A 23,317-nucleotide genomic window follows, 5' to 3' on the forward strand; every position below is an offset into this window, starting at 1 on the left:
GGTGTTGTCATTGTTAATGGTTCAACAATGTTCAGAAATATTGACTGTTCTGTTATTTATTGTTGTAGCTGAGTGAGCTGTGACTTACATCTAAAATGAGTCTCTCTGGGGAGAGAGAGGAGGAGACCACTGCCTCTAAAATTTGTCTCTCTGGGGAGAGAGAGGAGGAGACCACTGCCTCTAAAATTTGTCTCTCTGGGGAGAGAGAGGAGGAGACCACTGCCTCTAAAATGTGTCTCTCTGGGGAGAGAGAGGGGGACCACTGCCTCTAAAATGAGCCTCTCTGGGGAGAGAGAGGAGGAGACCACTGCCTCTAAAATGAGTCTCTCTGGGGAGAGAGAGGAGGAGACCACTCCCTCTAAAATGACTCAAGACACCAGTTCTAAGAAGTAAGAGATGAATTGTAAAATATACATGGTTAACCTGTTATAACAGGTTAAAAATATCAAACTAATGAAAAGTGTTACAAATGACATAAAATGTAGGTCTACATCATTCATTTAAAAGGCAAAAAATGGATTTACCAATTGTAGACTGTAGCTTTATAAAGAAACCTCAGGACTTCTAGAAGTTCCACTATACAGTTGTTAAAATGAAGTAGATGAGGTATTGATGAGGTGATTTGTCTCCCTGTTTTGTTCAGTGTCCAGAAGCCCAGAGCAGAGTCACCTACAACCAGCCTGCTATCAATGAAGAGTGATCAGCCACCTACTTTCAGCCAGGAACCATTACCAGATGACAATAAGGAAGTGGAGAGTTTGGACAGTGAGGATGCATTAAAGATCACACACAACCTTCTGGACAGAAGAAGTAAGACTGTGTTTCATACAATATTACAAAGAAGGGTTCACACACACACACACACACACACACACACACACACACACACACACACACACACACACACACACACACACACACACACACACACACACACACACACACACACACACACACACGAGTCCCAACTCTCATTGTTTTCCTACAGGTCAAACTCTGCTGACAGTCCAACAAGACATTAAGGCTAAACTGAAACACAAGTATCAACACATATCTGAAGGAATTGGACACCATGGAAACCAAAGTCTGTTCAAGGACATCTACACAGAGCTCTACATCACAGAGGGTGGAAGTGGAGGGCTCAATAATGAACATGAGGTTAGACAGATAGAGATGGCATCCAAGAAACAAACCACACAAGAGACACCAATCAAATGCAACGACATCTTCAAGCATTTACCTGGACAAGACAAACCTATCAGAACTGTGCTGACAAAGGAATCGCTGGCATTGGAAAAACAGTCTCTGTGCAGAAGGTCATCCTTGACTGGGCAGAGGGAAAAGCAAATCAGGACGTTCATTTCATGTTTCCTCTTCCTTTCCGTGATCTGAACCTGAAAAAGGACCAATACAGTCTGATGCAACTTCTTTCCCACTACTTCTCAGAGCTGAAAGAGATTGACAGCATTGAAGATGGTGAAACCAAAACTGTTTTCATTTTTGATGGTCTGGATGAGTGTCGACTTCCTCTAGACTTCAATAAACAATGAGAAGTGCTGTGATGTCACGAACCCAACCTCAGTGGACGTGCTGCTGACAAACCTCATCAAGGGGAATCTGCTTCCCTCTGCTCTCCTCTGGATAACCACACGGCCTGCAGCAGCCAATCAGATCCCTCCTGAGTGTATTGACCAGGTGACAGAGGTACGAGGGTTCAATGAACCACAGAAGAAGGAATACTTCAGGAAGAAAATCACAGATCAGAATCTGGCCAATGAAATCATCACCCACATGAAGACATCAAGGAGCCTCCACATCATGTGCCACATGCCAGTCTTCTGTTGGATATCAGCCACGGTCCCTTGAGTATGATACTGAAAGAGGCAGAGAAGGATGAAGTCCCCAAAACTCTGACCCAGATGTACTCACACTTCATACTCATCCAAATCATTTGTGAAGAACAGGAAGTACAACAAAGCCACAGAGACAAACCCAAAGGAACTGTCTCAGTCAGACAAAGAGATGATCCTGAAACTGGCGAAGCTGGCTTTCCAACAGCTGCAGAAGTGGCAACCTGATCTTCTATGAGGAGGACCTGAGAGAGTGTGGCCTTGATGTCACAGAGGCATCAGAGTACTCAGCATTGTGTACAGAGATCCTTTAAAGAAGAATCTGGGCTGTACCAAGACAAGGTCTACAGCTTTGTGCATCTGAGCAGTTCAGGAGTTTTCTAGCAGCAGTGCATGCTTTAGAATCATGTCTGGACAAGAAGGAAAATGTTTTCTCCCCCACTAGTGATGATGAAGAGAAGGAGTCAATCCAGTTGTCTGACTTACACAGGAGCGCAGTGGACCAGGCCTTGAAAAGTAAGAATGGACACCTTGACCTGTTCCTCCGCTTCCTTCTAGGTCTCTCACTGGAGTCCAATCAGAATCTGTTACGAGGCCTTCTGACACAGACAGGAAGTACAACACAGACCAATGAGAGCACAGTTGAGTACCTTTCAGACAAGATCGAGGAGGAATCCTCACCAGAAAGGATTCATCAACTTGTTTCACTGTCTGAATGAGCTTGGTTCCAACTCTCTAGTTGAAGACATGCAGACCTCCCTGCGATCAGGAACCCTTCAGCAACAAGACTAGAACCTGACCAATGTTCAGCCCTGGCCTACCTGTTACTGATGTCAGAGGAGGTGCTGGAGGAGTTTCGGACCTGCAAGACATACAACACATCAGAGGAAGGTTATCAGAGGTTGCTGCCGGTCGTTAGAAACCTGCAAGAGAGCACTGTAAGTTCTGTATTGAGTGATGTTTACAGTATCATTATAATGACGGATTTGTACTATCTAACAGATTATCTCCTCTCTCCAGACTGGATGGCTGTGAAACTCACATATAAATCCTGTGAGACTCTGGCCTCAGCTCTGCAGACACCAAACCCCCCCCCTGAGAGAACTGGACCTCAGCTATAATAACCTGGGAGACAGAGGAGTGGAGCTGCTCTGTGTTGGACTAACCAGTCCACTCTGCAACATACAGACACTTGTGTGAGTTAACTTTTCTTCAGTATCCACTGTGAGTTCATATATTTTGTATGTAGTTAGTATGTGTGTGTTTTTAACATTATTTGAACATCTTGGTAAATATGCAGAAACGTACATCAAATGTGATAAATATATAAAACTAAGGTTAAATATCTTAAGTGAGTTAGTATGTTTTCAACATTGGTAATCATGTGTACTTCCGTTTTTGTCTCTTGCTCCCTCTTAGTGAATAGGGGGCGCTGTTTTTCACTTTTGGGAAAAATCGTGCCCAAATTAAACTGGCCTCGTACTCTGTTCTAGATCATACGATATGCATATTATTATTACTATTGGATAGAAAACACTCTGAAGTTTCTAAAACTGTTTGAATTATATCTGTGAGTAAAACAGAACTCATTTGGCAGCAAACTTCCAAACAGGAAGTGAAAATTCTGTAAATGGGGCTCTGTGTCAGGCCTTGCCTATTCAATTGCCTTATATTTATGGATCTGTATGCAATTCATACGCATTCCACTAGATGTCAACAGGCAGTAGAATGTTGAATGGGGTATCTAGCTTGACGTGAAACCGAATGAGAGCTTTTGGAGTGACAGGTCCGCCCTATTGGCAGTATTCAGCTGCGCACCAGAGAACACCACATTGTCTTCTGAAATGCGTTAGGTATACACGACGAAATGCGCCGTCTTGGACTTTATTGGATACATATGAGAAAAACATCATAAAGATGGATTTTCAACCGAGTTTGACCAGTTTATTCAACGTTTATTGTGACTTGGAATTTTTTCGTTCCATGCGCGGAATTTTTCGTTCCAAGAGTTGATGGACATGTGCCCTCCACAATGCTAGCCAAAGTTGCTAATTCGACAGAAGAAATGGACATTCTAAAACAAACAACGATTTATTGTGGAACTAGGACTCCTTGCACTACATTCTGATGGAAGATCATCAAAGGTAAGAGAATATTTATGATGTTATTTCGTATTTTTGTGGAATATGTTGGCTCCAACATGGCGGAGAATTGCTGGGCGCTGTCTCAGAATATTGCGTGCTGTACTTTGTACTAAAGTTATTTTTTTAAATCTAACACAGCGGTTGCATAAAGAACCAGTGTATCTTTCATTTGCTGTACAACATGTATTTTTTAGTAAAGTTTATGATGAGTTCTTTGGTTAGATAACGTGACTGTCCAAAATATCTCCGGGCAATTTTGTGCATTATGGCTACGTATTCACAATGTAAAACCAGGATTTGTAGCTCTAAATATGCACATTTTCGAACCAACATAAATGTATTGTATAACATGGTGGTGAGCTAACATAAATATATATTGTGTTTTCACTGTAGAACACTTAAAAAATCGGAAATATTGGCTGGATTCACAAGATGTTTATCTTTCATTTGCTGTACAACATGTATTTTTCATAAATGTTTTATGATGAGTATTTACTTATTTCACGTTACTCTCTGTAATTATTCTGGCTGTTTTGGTGCTATTTGTGACGGTGGCTGCAATGTAAAACTACGATTTATACCTATAAATATGCACATTTTCGAACAAAACATAAATGTATTGTATAACATGATGTTATAAGACTGTCATCTGATGAAGTTGTTCAAAGGTTAGTGATTAATTTTATCTCTTTGGGTTTTGTGAAAGCTATGTTTGCGGTGAAAACATGGCGTTGTGTGTTTGGCTATTGTGGTGAGCTAACAAAGATATATTGTGTTTTCGCTGTAAAACATTTTAAAAATCGGACATGTTGGCTGGATTCACAAGATGTTTATCTTTCATTTGGTGTATTTTTGAATATTTTTGAATTTCGCGCGCTGCGAAGCGGAATGTTGTGGGTGTTCGCTAGCGGAACCCCGGGGCGAGAAAGGTTAATTAATGTATCTCATTATTCTTAAAGCTTTGCAGTGTATCACCATATCTCCTCTCTCCAGACTGGATGGCTGTAAGCTCACATATAAATCCTGTGAGACTCTGACCTCAGCTCTGCAGACACCAAACTCCCCCCTGAGAGAACTGGACCTCAGCAACAATGACCTGGGAGACAGAGGAGTGGAGCTGCTCTGTGTTGGACTAACCAGTCCACTCTGCAACATACAGACACTTGTGTGAGTTAACTTTCTTCAGTATCCACTGTGAGTTCATATATTTTGTATGTAGTTAGTATGTGTGTGTTTTTAACATTATTTGAACATCTTGGTAAATATGCAGAAACGTACATCAAATGTGATAAATATATCAAACTATATCAAGGTTAAATATCTTGAGTGAGTTTGTGTTTTTAGAAAAAATATAAACTACTGGAACCAAGACTTCAAAATAACTGATATTGGAACAAGATGGAGGGAATGTTGGAACATAAATAACACAATTACAGTTAACAAGAATGTATGTTTAATCCAGTACAAACTAATGTATAGAATTTATTACACAAGACAACATTCACAAATTCTACAGCACAACGACAGAGTCGTGTCTTCAGTGTGCTAACAATGACTGATTAATTCATGCCTTCTGGGAGTGTTATAATTCCAAAAGTTATGGGTAGAGATAGAAACCCGTCTGTCAGAAGTATTACAACGTCAGTTTACTTTTAATCCGTCTGTCTGCATATTTCATGACATGGCATATGGGGGGTGTAGTGAGATACCCGATGTCGTGTCTTTACAATGGATTATATGATATATAACATGCTATTTTATCAAATCAATTCTCTGTAATTAATATTACCTGATTAAACTAATCATGTAAATGTAATTAACTAGGAAGTTGGGGCACCACGGAAGAATGTTTATAGAGCTGTTGTCTTCCGAATAAACTGATATGATGACTGGTTACACAAAGAAAGGGGTTGGGTTTGAATGAAAGAGCGGGAAGACTGAGGAACAAATGGATTGGGTCTCTATCGGTCCTCATGAAGCTATGCTATCGTAAATACAGAATCTTATGCATTCTAAATAACCGCCCATTCGGAAAAGGATAATGCAAGAAATATATTTACTCTGAGCTGCGCTTCGATAGATTGGTCGAAGATGGAAGGCTGGGTGGTGCAGCAGAGATCTCCTTTGTCCTTTGAATAATATTTCTGGGCTGATACGTTGTAGTCTGTCGTCTTGTGGTAGAACGGATACGTTGTAGTACCCTGTCTTTCTGAAGAGATTGTTCGTCCTTTCCTAGGCCACGCAAGTTTACAGCTGCTGCTGCTAACTCGACGTCTAGGATGTATCACTTCTTTAGTGAATAAGAGTTCAAAGTTCATACCAAGTTGCCATCCTAAGCTCATGCTATATTCTGGCTGGTATAGTCGAAATTCATCCTTCCAGCGTGGCGATCGTCACCTCCACTTTGAAATTCGCCCTTCTAAACGTATGGACATAAGTCCTCACGTCATTGGGAACACAATGTTAATTTCGTTAGGTTGTAGTCGTTCAACCATTCGCAACCAGAGCTCACGCTGAGGTTGGCTTAGTTCGCCGTGAATTGGGGTTTATAGAAATGTAGAAAAGGGGTTTGTTCATCATTTCCAACCAATGCCTGTTGACGTGGGTGTGGCCACTGATTGAGCATATTTTACTTATGAAAACAGTTCTCTCGCTTTAAAAACTAAAATTACATTTAATCATTTCACAAATAGTTTCATATTTAAATATTTAAATTGCACAACAATTCCATGTGGATCTGATAACTAGAACGTGTAGACTTTCCAAGATACAGTTTGTCGTCCTGTCATCAGTAATAATGTCTCAGACGACAACTGATCTGACATCATATTCTTTAAGTACCAACGGACACTTTCAACTGGTTGGATTACAGAAATATTGTTCCGTTCCCAACCTTTTGATGTTACCATACTCCTCTCTATGTTAACAAAGGGTTTTCCAAGAGTCCATTCTGTAGAGTAGAGAGAAAAGGGGTTAAGGTATTTATGGGGGTCATAAACCTCACCAATAGGGCAACGTCATGACACCGATGAGCTGGACGATTCTCTTCTCATCATTCATCTTGTAAAAACTAATACAAAAAATATATGAAGGGTCGAAAAAAGTATGTTTTTAACATTGGTTAATCATGTGGGGAGGCAGGTATCCTAGTGGTTAGAGCGTTGGACTTGTAACCGAAAGGTTGCTAGATTGAATCCCCGAGCTGGTAAAAATCTGTCCTTCTGCCCCTGAACAAAACACTGTTCCTAGGCCGTCATTGAAAGTAAGAATTTGTTCTTTACTGACTTGCCTAGTTAAATAAAGGTTAAATAACAATTGTCTTAATGCATCTCATTATTCTTAAAGCTTTGAATATTTAAGTGTATATCTCCTCTCTCCAGACTAGCTGGCTGTAAACTCACATATGAATCGTGTGAGACTCTGCAGACACCAAACTCCCCCCTGAGAGAACTGGACCTCAGCTGCAATGACCTGGGAGACAGAGGAGTGGAGCTGCTCTGTGTTGGACTAACCAGTCCACTCTGCAACATACAGACACTTGTGTGAGTTAAATATCTTCAGTATGAGTTATTATGTGGATGTTTTAAACATTTGTTAATCATGTGCTCTACTCTCCTCTAGTCTAGGTCAGTGTGGTCTGACAGATGGTTGCTGTTCAGATCTGGCCTCAGTCGTGAGTTCACCCAACTCACAACTGAAACAACTGGAGCTGAGAGACAATGACCTGCAGGACTCAGGAGTTACACTGCTGTCTGCTGGACTGGAGGATCCAGACTGTAAACTACACACACTGGGGTAAGTACAGCTGTTTCAGTCAGGTCGGTACTGAGCTGAGTTACACTGCTGTCTGCTGGACGGGAGGATCCAGACTGTAAACTACACACACTGGGGTAAGTACAGCTGTTTCAGTCAGGTCAGTACTGAGTTTAGTAAAACAAATACTCTGAAAATCTGATGTTTCATGACAATGTTTGTGTCATGGACAAATGTACGGGTGTCCTACAAGATGATTGACACCAGTATACCAACCTAGACAGCTGTTGTGTGTCTCTGTAGGCTGTCTGGCTGTCTGGTCACAGAGGAGGGCTGTGCTGCTCTGTCTTCAGCTCTGAGGTCAAACCCCTCCCACCTGAAAGAGCTGGACCTGAGCTACAATCACCCAGGAGACTCTGCAGGGGGACTGCTTTCAGCTGCTCTGGTGGATCCCACATATAAACGGATGAAGCTGAAGTAAGTCAGAATAGATATCCTAATAGTGTGAGCAGCGGTTGTGTCATATGTAGTGTAGTAGGGTCAGTAACATGAGGACATGATGGTAGAATTAAGGGGACGTTTACTCAGCAGGCTGAGCACTCCAACACAGCATACATCATCACCACATGAATACTCTTCTTCTGCATCTCTGATATCCTGTTGGAATTGTACTCCGTTCTGTATGCAGTAGGTAGGATAGAATACCTGTATGTCTCTAGTAATGAATTGTACTCTGTTCTGTATGCAGTAGGTAGGATAGAATACCTGTATGTCTCTAGTAATGAATTGTACTCCGTTCTGTATGCAGTAGGTAGGATAGAATACCTGTATGTCTCTAGTAATGAATTGTACTCCGTTCTGTATGCAGTAGGTAGGATAGAATACCTGTATGTCTCTAGTAATGAACTGTACGCAGTAGGTAGGATAGAATACCTGTATGTCTCTAGTAATGAATTGTACTCTGTTCTGTATGCAGTAGGCAGGATAGAATACCTGTATGTCTCTAGTAATGAATTGTACTCCATTCTGTATGCAGTAGGTAGGATAGAATACCTGTATGTCTCTAGTAATGAATTGTACTCCATTCTGTATGCAGTAGGTAGGATAGAATACCTGTATGTCTCTAGTAATGAATTGTACTCCATTCTGTATGCAGTAGGTAGGATAGAATACCTGTATGTCTCTAGTAATGAATTGTACTCCGTTCTGTATGCAGTAGGTAGGATAGAATACCTGTATGTCTCTAGTAATGAATTGTACTCCGTTCTGTATGCAGTAGGTAGGATAGAATACCTGTATGTCTCTAGTAATGAATTGTACTCCATTCTGTATGCAGTAGGTAGGATATAATACCTGTATGTCTCTAGTAATGAATTGTACTCCATTCTGTATGCAGTAGGTAGGATAGAATACCTGTATGTCTCTAGTAATGAATTGTACTCTGTTCTGTATACAGTAGGTAGGATAGAATACCTGTATGTCTCTAGTAATGAATTGTACTCCATTCTGTATGCAGTAGGTAGGATAGAATACCTGTATGTCTCTAGTAATGAATTGTACTTCCTTCTGTATGCAGTAGGTAGGATAGAATACCTGTATGTCTCTAGTAATGAATTGTACTCCGTTCTGTATGCAGTAGGTAAGATAGAATACCTGTATGTCTCTAGTAATGAATTGTACTCCGTTCTGTATGCAGTAGGCAGGATAGAATACCTGTATGTCTCTAATAATGAATTGTACTCCATTCTGTATGCAGTAGGTAGGATAGAATACCTGTATGTCTCTAGTAATGAATTGTACTCCCTCCTGTATGCAGTAGGCAGGATAGAATACCTGTATGTCTCTAGTAATGAACTTGGATAGTGCACCAGAACACAACAATATGGTTTAAATGTTGACTGCTTTATTAGGTCTTTGTCAGGCATTAACCTGTTTCTCCTACAGTGTGGATCATGGTGGAGAGTGCAGGCTGAAATCAGGGCTGAGGAAATGTAAGTCTCTTCAATCCTAATTAACTGCATATTCAGAACTATAGTAACATAGTAACTAATCAATACTTGTTCTGTACCTACAAAACAACATTTTATATGAAGATGTGGTTTGATTAAACTCTCCTTTTGTCTACAGATGCCTGTCATCTCACCCTGGACCCAAATACAGCAAACCCAAACCTGGTACTGTCTGAGGGGAACAGGAAGGTGACATGGGTGGAAGAGAAGCAGCATTATGAAGACCATCCAGACAGATTTGACGCATATCCCCAAGTTCTCTGCAAAGAAGTCTTATCTGGGTGTCGTTATTACTGGGAGGTGGAGAGGGATGGTGGCATGGCTGACATTGGTGTGGTGTACGAAGGACTGAAGAGGAAGGAACTGTTGTATGACAATTGGATTGGCGATAATAGGAAGTCCTGGAGTTTAGTCTGTTGTCATAGAGGTTATGACTTTTTCCATGCTGGAGTCTGTAGCAGAATCATCCCTGGTCCTGATTCTAACAGAGTTGGAGTGTATCTGGACTGGCCAGCTGGTACTTTGTCCTTCTATAGTGTGTCCTCCTCTGGTACACTGACACACCTTTACACAGAACACACCACATTCACTGAACCCCTCTATCCTGGGTTTGGGGTTTACTCCTCCTCCTCAGTGACCCTGTGTCAGATAGATGACCAACACATTCAGAGGTGAGTGTTTTAATGTGTTCTGTTGGACCTACAGACAGTTAGATTAGTAGTAGTGGTGTGTTTTAATGTGTTCTGTTGGACCTACAGACAGTTAGATTAGTAGTAGTGGTGTGTTTTAATGTGTTCTGTTGGACTTACAGACAGTTAGATTAGTAGTAGTGGTGTGTTTTAATGTGTTCTGTTGGACCTACAGACAGTTAGATTAGTAGTAGTGGTGTGTTTTAATGTGTTCTGTTGGACCTACAGACAGTTAGATTAGTAGTAGTGGTGTGTTTTAATGTGTTCTGTTGGACCTACAGACAGTTAGATTAGTAGTAGTGGTGTGTTTTAATGTGTTCTGTTGGACCTACAGACAGTTAGATTAGTAGTAGTGGTGTGTTTTAATGTGTTCTGTTGGACCTACAGACAGTTAGATTAGTAGTAGTGGTGTGTTTTAATGTGTTCTGTTGGACCTACAGACAGTTAGATTAGTAGTAGTGGTGTGTTTTAATGTGTTCTGTTGGACCTACAGACAGTTAGATTAGTAGTAGTGGTGTGTTTTAATGTGTTCTGTTGGACCTACAGACAGTTAGATTAGTAGTAGTGGTGTGTTTTAATGTGTTCTGTTGGACCTACAGACAGTTAGATTAGTAGTAGTAGTGTGTTTTAATGTGTTCTGTTGGACCTACAGACAGTTGGATTAGTAGTAGTGGTGTGTTTTAATGTGTTCTGTTGGACCTACAGACAGTTGGATTAGTAGTAGTGGTGTGTTTTAATGTGTTCTGTTGGACCTACAGACAGTTGGATTAGTAGTAGTGGTGTGTTTTAATGTGTTCTGTTGGACCTACAGACAGTTAGATTAGTAGTAGTGGTGTGTTTTAATGTGTTCTGTTGGACCTACAGACAATTAGATTAGTAGTAGTGGTGTGTTTTAATGTGTTCTGTTGGACCTACAGACAGTTAGATTAGTAGTGGTGTGTTTTAATGTGTTCTGTTGGACCTACAGACAGTTAGATTAGTAGTAGTGGTGTGTTTTAATGTGTTCTGTTGGACCTACAGACAGTTAGATCAGTAGTAGTGGTGTGTTTTAATGTGTTCTGTTGGACCTACAGACAGTTCGATTAGTGGTGGTGTGTTTTAATGTGTTCTGTTGGACCTACAGACAGTTAGATTAGTAGTAGTGGTGTGTTTTAATGTGTTCTGTTGGACCTACAGACAGTTAGATTAGTAGTAGTGGTGTGTTTTAATGTGTTCTGTTGGACCTACAGACAGATAGATTAGTGGTAGTGGTGTGTTTTAATGTGTTCTGTTGGACCTACAGACAGTTAGATTAGTGGTAGTGGTGTGTTTTCCATGTTGCCTCACTGTAATGTCAGTCTCACTCTAACCACTAGAGGGCATCAGAACCTGTTGAATAGGACAGCCTCACTGTAATGTCAGTCTCTCACGTGTAGGTCCCAATTTTGTGTCACAAGCGCAGTGCAGTGTTTTGAGGGGGGAAGAGTGTGTGTAACTCATGATACCTGGTGACTTCACATCTCTAGGGGGGAATGTAACTCATGATACCTGGTGACTTCACATCTCTAGGGGGGAATGTAACTCATGATACCTGGTGACTTCACATCTCTAGAGGGGTGTAACTCATGATACCTGGTGACTTCACATCTCTAGGGGGGAATGTAACTCATGATACCTGGTGACTTCACATCTCTAGGGGGGAATGTAACTCATGATACCTGGTGACTTCACATCTCTAGGGGGGAATGTAACTCATGATACCTGGTGACTTCACATCTCTAGGGGGGAATGTAACTCATGATACCTGGTGACTTCAGATTTCTAGGGGCTTTCATCAAGATAAACAATGTCACTTGTAATGTCACCATCAGTATTGATTTTATGGATGTTGACAGTGTTTGCAATGCACCCTACATAGGGAGCTGTTCTGTCACCGTTTATACACTTGTTGTATTTATGCACCCTTTGTATTGCTTATGAAGACTGTATGTATGCTATATAAAGCCTTTATAAGTTGTATTTAGTTTAATCACAGTCTATCCTTCTGCTTTACCAACACCAGAGACCATGATGGAGAGAGTTGGATCAAGCCTGGACCTGAGGACACCAGAGACCATGGTGGAGAGTGTTGGATCAAGCCTGGACCTGAGGACACCAGAGACCATGGTGGAGAGAGTTGGATCAAGCCTGGACCTGAGGACACCAGAGACCATGGTGGAGAGTGTTGGATCAAGCCTGGACCTGGGGACACCAGAGACCATGGTGGAGAGTGTTGGATCAAGCCTGGACCTGAGGACACCAGAGACCATGATGGAGAGAGTTGGATCAAGCCTGGACCTGAGAAAAGTGAGTGTTAACTGATAATTGTTTTCAAACCGAAATACGATGAAAGAGTTCATTATACTTGAGTCCCAGACAAGGAACACAATCATGATCTATTTGGTCAAAACAAACTTAAAGGTAGAGTCATCGATATGACTTAGTTGCACAAAGTAAACGGCCTAGTGGGTCAATTTCCACAACAACTAAGAACGTTGGAACGCAAGGCTAAACTTCTCTGTTTTGTTCCCGTGACTACCACTCTGTAAGAGAGTGAAGAGAACCCTGGCACATGGGCAGATACTGTGTGTGACTGTGTGAGAGAGAAGTCAGGCATCTTGCTCATCACAATATCTGTGGTGCTGCTCCTACATCATCATTTAGCTGACTCTACCTTTAAGCTCTCATCCTAGGATCTACCAGAAATCAGACCCTCAACATCTACAAAACATGGACCAGAACGATGTTGTTTCCTGCTTCCACAAACATTCATTATTATAACACTAATGTCAGATTATGGTATGCTAATGAGTGTACATTCAGAGACTGTTGTTCACTAATATTAATTTTTATTACAAGTGTATTTAATAATTATTCATTCATTATTACATGAGATTGTCCGTTTTTAATTAACAACTACTTTTGACTTCAGTGATTCCTCAGAGCTGTAAGACTTGTGACCATGTTGAGGTAAGTCATAATGTCAATTCTTACTCGGACAGTCCTGTGTTCTGCTTTAGTAATATAAACACAGTCTCAAAGCCAGGTGTGTACTGACCAACCATTCATACTGGGATATAGACAGTCCTGTGTTCTGCTTTAGTAATATAAACACAGTCTCAAAGCCAGGTGTGTAGTGACCAACCATTCATACTGGGATATAGACAGTCCTGTGTTCTGCTTGTAGGCATGCAGGATTTTAGCTGTTGTCATATTTTGTCATTCGACAGTTTAATTGGATAAATACATTATATTAGTTACTTTGGTTAATGGGCCAGTTTCCCAGACACAGATTAAGTCTAGTCCTGGACCTTAAAGAACTTTCTATTGAAACTTCCATTGAGCATGCTTTTTAGTCCAGCACTAGACTCAATCTGTGTCCAGGAAACAGGCCCTATATCTATAACTGACATGCTTGTCCTTATTCAGGACTCCACACACTGGCTTCAGATTGAGCCCTTGACTTCCACTGTCCAGGGAGTGACAATGTTCAGGTAAAATAACTACTTTTAACATTTCATTCCACTTCAAATCAAATTTTATTCGTCACATGCGCCGAATACAACAGTGAAATGCTTACTTACAAGCCCTTAACCAACAGTGCAGTTTAAAAAATATATGGAATAAGAGCTATAAGTAACAAGTAATTAAAGAGCAGCAGTAAAAAAAATAACAACATATACAGGGGGGTGCCGGTACAGAGTCAATGTGGAGGCTATATACAGGGGGTGCCGGTACAGAGTCAATGTGCGATGGCACCGGTTAGTTGAGGTAGTATGTACATGTAGGTAGAGTTATTAAAGTGACTATGCATAGATGACAACAGAGAGTGACAGTGGTGTGGAGAGGGGCAATGCAAATAGTCCAGGTAGCTATTTGACTAGATGTTCAGGAGTCGTATGGCTTGGGGGTAAAAGCTGTTTAGAAGCCTCTTGGACCTAGACTTGGCGCTCTGGTACCGCTTGCCGTGTGGTAGCAGAGAGAACAGTCTATGACTAGGGTGGCTGGAGTCCTTGACAATTTTTAGGGCCTTCCTCTGACACAGCCTGGTATAGAGGTCCTGAATGGTAGGAAGCTTGGCCCCAGTGATGTACTGGGCCGTTCGCACTACCCTCTGTAGTGCCTTGCGGTCGCAGGCCGTGCAGTTGCCATACCAGGCAGTGATGGAACCAGGCAGGATGCTCTCGATGGTGCAGCTGTAGAACCTTTTGAGGATCTCAGGGCCCATGCCAAATCTTTTCAGTCTCCTGAGTCCCCCTACGACATAGGTTTATGAGAATGGGGGCGTGCTCAGTCCTCTTTTTCCTGTAGTCCACAGTCATCTCCTTTGTCTTGATCACGTTAAGGGAGAAGTTGTTGTCCTGGCACCACACGGCCATGTCTCTGACCTCCTCCCTATAGGCTGTCTCGTTGTTGTCTGTGATCAGGCCTACCACTGTTGTGTCATCTGCAAATTTAAGGATGGTGTTGGAGTCGTGCCTGGCCGTGCAGTCATGAGTGAACAGGGACTACAGGAGGGGAATGAGCACGCACCCCTGAGGGGCTCCTGTGTTGAGGATCAGCGTGGCGGATGTGTTGTCACCTACCCTTACCACCTGGGGGCGGCCCATCAGGAAGTCCAGGATCCAGTCTGTGCTAGCAAAACAGTCCTGTAGCTTAGCTTCATCTGACCACTTTTTATTGATCTAGTAACTGGTGCTTCTTGCTTTCATTTTTGCTTGTAAGCAGGAATCAGGAGGATAGAGTTGTGGTCAGATCTGTGAGGCAGAGCTTTGTATGTGTCTTTGTGTGTAGAGTATAGGTGGTCCAGAGTTATTTTCCCTCTGGTTGCACATTTAACATGCTGAAAGAAACTGATTTAAGTTTCCCTGCATTAAAGTCCCCGGCTACTAGGAGCGCCACCTCTGGGTGAGCATTTTCTTGTTTGCTTATGGCGGAATACAGCTCATTCAATGCTGTCTTAGTGCCAGCCTCTGACTGTGGTGATATGTAAACAGCTACAAAGAAATCAGATGAAAACTCTCTCGGTAGGTAATGTGGTCTACGGCTTATCATGAGAAACTCTACCTCAGGCAAACAATGGCTCGAGACTTCCTTAGATATCGTGCAGCAGCTGTTGTTTACAAAAATACATACACTACCGCCCCTTGTCTTACCAGACGTTGCTGTTCTATCCTGCCGGTACATCGTATAACCAGCCAGCTGTATGTTGATGTTGTAGTCATTCAGCCACGTCTCCGTGAAGCATAAGATGTTACCGTTTTTAAATGTCCCATTGGTAGTTTCATCTTAAACGTAACTCGTCGATTTTATTGTCCAAAGATTGCATATTTGCTAGCAGAATTGAGGGAAGTGGGGGTTTATTCGATTGCCTTCGACTTCTCAGCAGGCAGCTCGCTCTCCGGCCTCTCTTTCTCCGCCTTCTCTTCACACTGATCCCGGGGCTCGGGCCTGCTCCCGAGGGAGCCGTATATCCTCAGCCTCGGGCTCGTCAGAGTTGTGAAAGAAGAAAAAGGATTCTGCTTGTCCGTGGTGAGTAATCGCAGTCCTGATGTCTAGATGTTATTTTCGGGTCATAAGATGGTGGCGGCAACATTATGATGCGTAAAAAACTACGTTACAAGCAACGCAGATAAACGAACAAAGAAACACAATCGGTTGGGGGCCCGAAAAACGTCTGCCATCTTCTCCGGTGCCATCTTACTTACACTTGCTAGTGTATTTCCCCATTACCTTTGGTAATAGTCTTCTAATCCAACCTCTCCATTTGACCATTGACCCTCTCTACCATATCTTGTTGTTGCCCTCAGACACAGGACACCCAAAGGGAGTTATGAGTGCACAGTGTCTGGGCTCCGCTGGCTGTGTGAGAGAGATGTCATCCTGAAGTATCACTTCAGGAACTGGGATCCCTACAGTCAACTTCTGAAAGACATGCAGTACACACAAGGTGGTCCATTGCTGGACATCACTATGGAGTTAGGTGAACTGGAGGAAGTTCATCTGCCACACTTTGTCTGTTTAGGTAAAACCATATAGAAATAGTATTCAGAAAGACATTTCCATGTAACTTTATTTCACTTCTGGAATTAATGAATGAACTATTCTGGGAGTTTGAGTTTACTGTGATCTGGTACTGCATATTCTTTGTGTTTTAGTTGAATGAATGATACAATATTTGTCTTTCTGTCTCCTTTGTATTGTGTTGTTCAGGGACCAACCCTTCCCTGAGGAATGAGATGAAGATTCTTCATGTAGAGGAACATGGAGTGTCTTTAGAGGAAGTGCATGAGGTCACCAGATTCCATGCTAAGATTCTCCATCCCAAGTTCTCACTTATCTCTGTTATACTGAGCTATATCTTTTCATGGAACGTAGATGTCCACTGTGAGCTGATGCTCTATCTGACAGTGAAAAGGGAAACATTAATTTCTCGCCTATACCTGTTCCCCTGGAACCCCGGCCAAATACAGGTGAGGGACCATTATTTCAGAGATGACCTTAACTAACCAGTGGTGCAGTTTGTTGACACTCATTTAATGAAGATAAGTGTGTTGCTAGTTTTCTGAATAATGTTTGAATAAGACTATACATTGACTGGCTGGGTATTCCATGCCTCGTTTCGCAGGCTGTGGAACAACAGGAAAAGTCTCAAGGGTCTTCAAGGATTCTCATCTCAAGACCAGAGCAGTCCTTCAAACTGAATAGTTCCATCAGACTGAACATTCCCTGTTCTACCTCCATCAATCCACAGGTACAGTTTCAGTAGAATAAGAACATGAATCTGACATTTAAGTCACAGTTCTATCCATTGATCTCTCTGTCTCTTTTCCTCTCTGTCTCTCTCTCGCTGTCGCCTTCTCGCTGTCTCTCTCTCTCTGTCTCTCTCTCTCGCTGTCGCCTTCTCGCTGTCTCTCTCTCTCTGTCTCTCGCTGTCGCCTTCTCGCTGTCTCTCTCTCTCTGTCTCTCTCTCTCTGTCTCTCTCTCTCGCTGTCGCCTTCTCGCTGTGTCTCTCTCTCTGTCTCTCTCTCTCGCTCTCAATTCAATTCAAATGGCTTTATTGGCATGAGAAACATAAGTTTACATTGCCAAAACAATCTCTCTCTCCAGAAGATTCATCTCATACAAAGAGACACCACACCAAGCTTTTTCAGGGCGGTTGTGAAAATGACAGGGATTGACATTGAGATGGAGTTATTCAGTGATGATGAGAGGACAGTATGGAAAGAAAAAGTATCACAAGGTAGGAGAATATTTATTTATTTATTTATTTAACCAGGTAGGCCAGTTGAGAACAAGTTCTCATTTACAACTGCGACCTGGCCAAGATAAAGCAAAGCAGTGCGACACAAACAACACAGAGTTATACATGGAATTAACAAACATACAGTCAATAATACAATAGAAAAAGTCTATATACAGTGTGTGCAAATGAGGTAAGATAAGGGAGGTAAGGCAATAAATAGGCCATAGTGGCGAAATAATTACAATATAGCAATTAAACACTGGAAGGGTAGATGTGCAAGTAGAGATACTGGGGTGCAAAGGAGCAAAATAAATAAATAAATACAGTATGGGGATGAGGTAGTTGGATGGGATATGTCAATCATCACTTTGTACTTTAGTACCAGATGCTATTTAGAGTGATATAACCTCATGTTGTTTATCTTTCAGATGAATACATCACTGACACCCGTTCAACAAGTAGGTAAACATGAGTTACAGAGCATTCGGAAAGTATTCAGACCCCTTGACTTTTTCCACATTTTGTTACATTACAGCCTTATTCTAAAATTGATTCAATTGTTTTTTTTACCTCATCAACACAATACCCCATAATGACAAAGCAAAAACAGACAAAACTGAAAGCTTGGCACACCTGTATTTGGGGAGTTACTCTTCTTCTCTGCAGATCCTATCAAGCTCTGTCAGGTTGGATGGAGAGCGTCGCTGCACAGCTATTTTCAGGTCTCCAGAGATGTTAGATCGGGTTCAAGTCCGGGCTCTGGCTGGGCCACTCAAGGACATTGAGACTTGTCCCGAAGTCACTTCTGCATTGTCTTGGCTGTGTGCTTAGGGTAGTTGTCCTGTTGGAAGGTGAACCTTCACCCCAGTCTGAGGTCCTGAGCTCTCTGGAGCAGGTTTTCATCAAGGATCTCTCTGTACTTTTCTCCGTTCATCTTTCCCTCGATCCTGACTAGTCTCCCTGCCGCTGAAAAACATCCCCACAGAATGATGCTTCCACCACCATGCTTCACCGTAGGGATGGTGCCAGGTTTCCTCCAGATGTGACGCTTGGCATTCAGGCCAAAGAGTTCAATCTTGGTTTCATCATACAAGAGAATTTTGTTTCACATGGTCTGAGAGTCCTTTAGGTGCCTTTTGGCTAACTCGAAGCAGGCTGTCATGTGCCTTTTACTGAGGATTGGCTTCAGTCTGGCCACTACCATAAAGGCCTGATTGGTGGAGTGCTGCAGAGATGGTTGTCTTTCTGGAAGGTTCTCCCATCTCCACAGAGGAACTCTGGAGCTCTGTCAGAGTGACCATTGGGTTCTTGGTCACCTCCCTGACCAAGGCCCTTCTCCTCTGATTGCTCAGTTTGGCCAGGTGGCTAGCTCTAGGAAGAGTCTTGGTGGTTCCAAACTCCTTCCACTTAAGAATGATGGAGGCCACTGTGTTCATGGGGACCTTCAATGCTGCAGATATTTTCCGGTACCCTTCCCCAGATCTGTGCCTCGACATAATCCTATCTCGGAGCTCTACAGACAATATCTTCAACATCATGGTTTGGTTTTTGCTCTGACATGCACTGTCAACTATGGGACCTTATATAGACAGGTGTGTGTGCCTTTCCAAATCATGTCCAATCAATTGAGTTTACCACAGGTGGACCCCAATCAAGTTGTAGAAACATCTCAAGAATGATCAATGGAAACAGGATTCACCTGAACTCAATTTCGAGTCTCATAGCAAAGAGTCTGAATAGTTATGTAAATAAGGTTCTGTTTATTTTTAATACATTTGTAAACATTTGCAAAAATCTGTTTTCACTTTGTCAGTATGGGGTGTCGTGTGTAGATTGATGAGGGAAAACATTTATTTAATCAATTTTAGAATAAGGCTGTAACGTAAGAAAATGTGGAAAAAGTCAAGGGGTCTGAATACTTTCTGAATGCACTGTACAAACCAATGGCATGAGGGCCAGTCAACATGGTTTACTGTAGGACCTGGACTAGTCCTGATTATAAAAGACTGTCTTCAAGAACAATGACATCTCCTCCAGGACTTGATGTAGATTAGCCTGGTTCTGAATGACCCAATGACATCTCCTCCAGGACTTGATGTAGATTAGCCTGGTTCTGAATACCCAATGACATCTCCTCCAGGACTTGATGTAGATTATCCTGGTTCTGAATGACCCAATGACATCTCCTCCAGGACTTGATGTAGATTAGTCTGGTTCTGAATGACCCAATGACATCTCCTCCAGGACTTGATGTAGATTAGCCTGGTTCTGAATACCCAATGACATCTCCTCCAGGACTTGATGTAGATTATCCTGGTTCTGAATGCCCCAATGACATCTCCTCCAGGACTTGATGTAGATTAGCCTGGTTCTGAATGCCCCAATGACATCTCCTCCAGGACTTGATGTAAATTAGCCTGGTTCTGAATGACCCAATGACATCTCCTCCAGGACTTGATGTAGATTAGCCTGGTTCTGAATACCCAATGACATCTCCTCCAGGACTTGATGTAGATTAGCCTGGTTCTGAATGACCCAATGACATCTCCTCCAGGACTTGATGTAGATTAGTCTGGTTCTGAATGACCCAATGACATCTCCTCCAGGACTTGATGTAGATTAGCCTGGTTCTGAATACCCAATGACATCTCCTCCAGGACTTGATGTAGATTAGTCTGGTTCTGAATATCCAATGACATCTCCTCCAGGACTTGATGTAGATTAGCCTGGTTCTGAATGACCCAATGACATCTCCTCCAGGACTTGATGTAGATTAGCCTGGTTCTGAATGACCCAATGACATCTCCTCCAGGACTTGATGTAGATTAGTCTGGTTCTGAATGACCCAATGACATCTCCTCCAGGACTTGATGTAGATTAGCCTGGTTCTGAATGACCCAATGACATCTCCTCCAGGACTTGATGTAGATTAGTCTGGTTCTGAATGACCCAATGACATCTCCTCCAGGACTTGATGTAGATTAGCCTGGTTCTGAATGACCCAATGACATCTCCTCCAGGACTTGATGTAGATTAGCCTGGTTCTGAATGACCCAATGACATCTCCTCCAGGACTTGATGTAGATTAGCCTGGTTCTGAATGACCCAATGACATCTCCTCCAGGACTTGATGTAAATTAGCCTGGTTCTGAATGACCCAATGACATCTCCTCCAGGACTTGATGTAGATTAGCCTTGTTCTGAATGACCCAATGACATCTCCTCCAGGACTTGATGTAGATTAGCCTGGTTCTGAATGCCCCAATGACATCTCCTCCAGGACTTGATGTAGATTAGCCTGGTTCTGAATGACCCAATGACATCTCCTCCAGGACTTGATGTAGATTAGCCTGGTTCTGAATGACCCAATGACATCTCCTCCAGGACTTGATGTAGATTAGCCTGGTTCTGAATGACCCAATGACATCTCCTCCAGGACTTGATGTAGATTAGCCTGGTTCTGAATGACCCAGCCTGTTTTTCTATGTCTGTGAAACCGTCCTAAATGTGAATGTGATATGTTCAGGTCATTATTGTAAAAGAGAATGTTTTCTCAGTACTTTTATTTTAGGAGTCTGCTTCTAAATGACTGAAATGTAAAATGTACAAATGTAGTTATTTTGTAACCTGACTCTCTCAGGTGCTGTGTTGGGGGCAGGAGGTCCGGCTGAGAGCAGTCTGACTGGTTCTCCAGAGCACCAGCTGCGTTCTGTACGGACAAAGTTTGTGAACCAAGTGTCAAAAGCTGTCCTGAATGGACTGCTGGACGGACTCCTGCAACACACAGTCATCAACCAGGAGGAAATGGAGTCAGTGAAGGTGATCGCTGAGAGGGCAGAGAAGGCACGTGACATCATCGACATGGTGTTGAGAAAAGGAACGGAGTCGTGTTCCAGGATGATCAACCTTCTTGGGGAGCTGGACCACTGTCTTTGTTCACAGCTTCAGATCAACAGTGTTGGTGTACCAACCTAATGGTAGAATGGATAGTAACAGTGTTGGGGTACCATCCTAATGGTAGAATGGATAGTAACAGTGTTGGGGTACCAACCTAATGGTATAATGGATAGTAACAGTGTTGGGGTACCAACCTAATGGTAGAATGGATAGTAACAGTGTTGGGGTACCAACCTAATGGTATAATGGATAGTAACAGTGTTGGGGTACCAACCTAATGGTAGAATGGATAGTAACAGTGTTGGGGTACCATCCTAATGGTAGAATGGATAGTAACAGTGTTGGGGTACCAACCTAATGGTAGAATGGATAGTAACAGTGTTGGGGTACCAACCTAATGGTAGAATGGATAGTAACAGTGTTGGGGTACCAACCTAATGGTAGAATGGATAGTAACAGTGTTGGGGTACCAACCTAATGGTAGAATGGATAGTAACAGTGTTGGGGTACCAACCTAATGGTAGAATGGATAGTAACAGTGTTGGGGTACCATCCTAATGGTAGAATGGATAGTAACAGTGTTGGGGTACCAACCTAATGGTAGAATGGATAGTAACAGTGTTGGGGTACCAATCTAATGGTAGAATGGATAATAACAGTGTTGGGGTACCAACCTAATGGTAGAATGGATAGTAACAGTGTTGGGGTACCAACCTAATTGTAGAATGGATAGTAACAGTGTTGGGGTACCAACCTAATGGTAGAATGGATAGTAACAGTGTTGGGGTACCAACCTAATGGTAGAATGGATAGTAACAGTGTTGGGGTACCAACCTAATGGTAGAATGGATAGTAACAGTGTTGGGGTCCCAACCTAATGGTAGAATGGATAGTAACAGTGTTGGGGTACCAACCTAATGGTAGAATGGATAATAACAGTGTTGGGGTACCAACCTAATGGTAGAATGGAGAGTAACAGTGTTGGGGTACCAATCTAATGGTAGAATGGATAATAACAGTGTTGGGGTACCAACCTAATGGTAGAATGGATAGTAACAGTGTTGGGGTACCAACCTAATTGTAGAATGGATAGTAACAGTGTTGGGGTACCAACCTAATTGTAGAATGGATAGTAACAGTGTTGGGGTACCAACCTAATGGTAGAATGGATAGTAACAGTGTTGGGGTACCAACCTAATGGTAGAATGGATAGTAACAGTGTTGGGGTACCAACCTAATGGTAGAATGGATAGTAACAGTGTTGGGGTACCAACCTAATGGTAGAATGGATAGTAACAGTGTTGGGGTACCAACCTAATGGTAGAATGGATAGTAACAGTGTTGGGGTACCAACCTAATGGTAGAATGGATAGTAACAGTGTTGGGGTCCCAACCTAATGGTAGAATGGAGAGTAACAGTGTTGGGGTACCAACCTAATGGTAGAATGGATAGCAACAGTGTTGGGGTCCCAACCTAATGGTAGAATGGAGAGTAACAGTGTTGGGGTACCAACCTAATGGTAGAATGGAGAGTAACAGTGTTGGGGTACCAACCTAATGGTAGAATGGAGAGTAACAGTGTTGGGGTACCAACCTAATGGTAGAATGGATAGTAACAGTGTTGGGGTACCAACCTAATGGTAGAATGGATAGCAACAGTGTTGGGGTACCAACCTAATGGTAGAATGGAGAGTAACAGTGTTGGGGTACC

General features: G+C 42.4%; 3 protein-coding genes and 1 long non-coding RNA gene across 5 annotated transcripts; all 4 read left to right on the forward strand.

Moving 5' to 3' along the window:
* The first annotated feature begins 280 nt into the window (after positions 1–280).
* Positions 281–2,885, forward strand: LOC120041868. Its single transcript, XM_038986735.1, has 5 exons — positions 281–389; positions 644–810; positions 989–1,232; positions 2,620–2,788; positions 2,871–2,885. Exons 1-5 carry the CDS (start codon positions 319–321, stop codon positions 2,883–2,885), a joined length of 666 nt encoding a protein of 221 aa, XP_038842663.1. The 5' UTR covers positions 281–318.
* A 66-nt stretch (positions 2,886–2,951) lies between these two features.
* On the forward strand, positions 2,952–7,527 carry LOC120041867. Its single transcript, XR_005475963.1, has 3 exons — positions 2,952–3,046; positions 4,988–5,161; positions 7,375–7,527. It is a non-coding gene; the product is annotated as an uncharacterized LOC120041867 (long non-coding RNA).
* Positions 7,528–7,566: 39 nt separating this feature from the next.
* LOC120041870 (neoverrucotoxin subunit beta-like) lies at positions 7,567–10,500 on the forward strand. The gene is made up of 5 exons (XM_038986738.1): positions 7,567–7,574; positions 7,616–7,789; positions 8,051–8,224; positions 9,692–9,738; positions 9,875–10,500. Exons 1-5 carry the CDS (start codon positions 7,567–7,569, stop codon positions 10,429–10,431), a joined length of 960 nt encoding a protein of 319 aa, XP_038842666.1. The 3' UTR covers positions 10,432–10,500.
* A 2,143-nt stretch (positions 10,501–12,643) lies between these two features.
* Positions 12,644–21,770, forward strand: LOC120041869 (NACHT, LRR and PYD domains-containing protein 1 homolog). 2 transcript variants are annotated; one of them, XM_038986737.1, is made up of 9 exons: positions 12,644–12,770; positions 13,396–13,433; positions 13,893–13,957; positions 16,274–16,488; positions 16,677–16,936; positions 17,092–17,217; positions 17,574–17,706; positions 18,138–18,167; positions 21,350–21,770. In XM_038986737.1, coding segments are annotated over exons 1-9 (1,203 nt in total). In that variant the 5' UTR covers positions 12,644–12,769; the 3' UTR covers positions 21,685–21,770. The 2 variants fall into 2 exon arrangements, with proteins under 2 accessions (XP_038842665.1, XP_038842664.1); XM_038986736.1 differs by lacking the exons at positions 12,644–12,770; positions 13,396–13,433 and having other exon boundaries at positions 13,898–13,957; positions 17,577–17,706.
* The last annotated feature ends 1,547 nt before the right edge of the window (positions 21,771–23,317 follow it).

This window comes from Salvelinus namaycush, unplaced genomic scaffold, assembly GCF_016432855.1.
Source record: "Salvelinus namaycush isolate Seneca unplaced genomic scaffold, SaNama_1.0 Scaffold566, whole genome shotgun sequence".
Classification (NCBI taxonomy): domain Eukaryota; kingdom Metazoa; phylum Chordata; class Actinopteri; order Salmoniformes; family Salmonidae; genus Salvelinus; species Salvelinus namaycush.

Coding starts and splice junctions, on each gene's coding strand:
- LOC120041868 (XM_038986735.1), top strand. CDS start 319: ATGAGTCTCTCTGGGGAGAGAGAGGAGGAGACCACTCCCTCTAAAATG. Junction 811..988: donor CAACCTTCTGGACAGAAGAA/GTAAGACTGTGT, acceptor GTTTTCCTACAG/GTCAAACTCTGCTGACAGTC. Junction 1,233..2,619: donor AAATGCAACGACATCTTCAA/GCATTTACCTGG, acceptor CCCTGCGATCAG/GAACCCTTCAGCAACAAGAC.
- LOC120041870 (XM_038986738.1), top strand. Junction 7,790..8,050: donor TGTAAACTACACACACTGGG/GTAAGTACAGCT, acceptor GTGTCTCTGTAG/GCTGTCTGGCTGTCTGGTCA. Junction 9,739..9,874: donor GAAATCAGGGCTGAGGAAAT/GTAAGTCTCTTC, acceptor TTTTGTCTACAG/ATGCCTGTCATCTCACCCTG.
- LOC120041869 (XM_038986737.1), top strand. Junction 13,958..16,273: donor CAGGGAGTGACAATGTTCAG/GTAAAATAACTA, acceptor TGTTGCCCTCAG/ACACAGGACACCCAAAGGGA. Junction 17,707..18,137: donor GAAAGAAAAAGTATCACAAG/GTAGGAGAATAT, acceptor TTTATCTTTCAG/ATGAATACATCACTGACACC.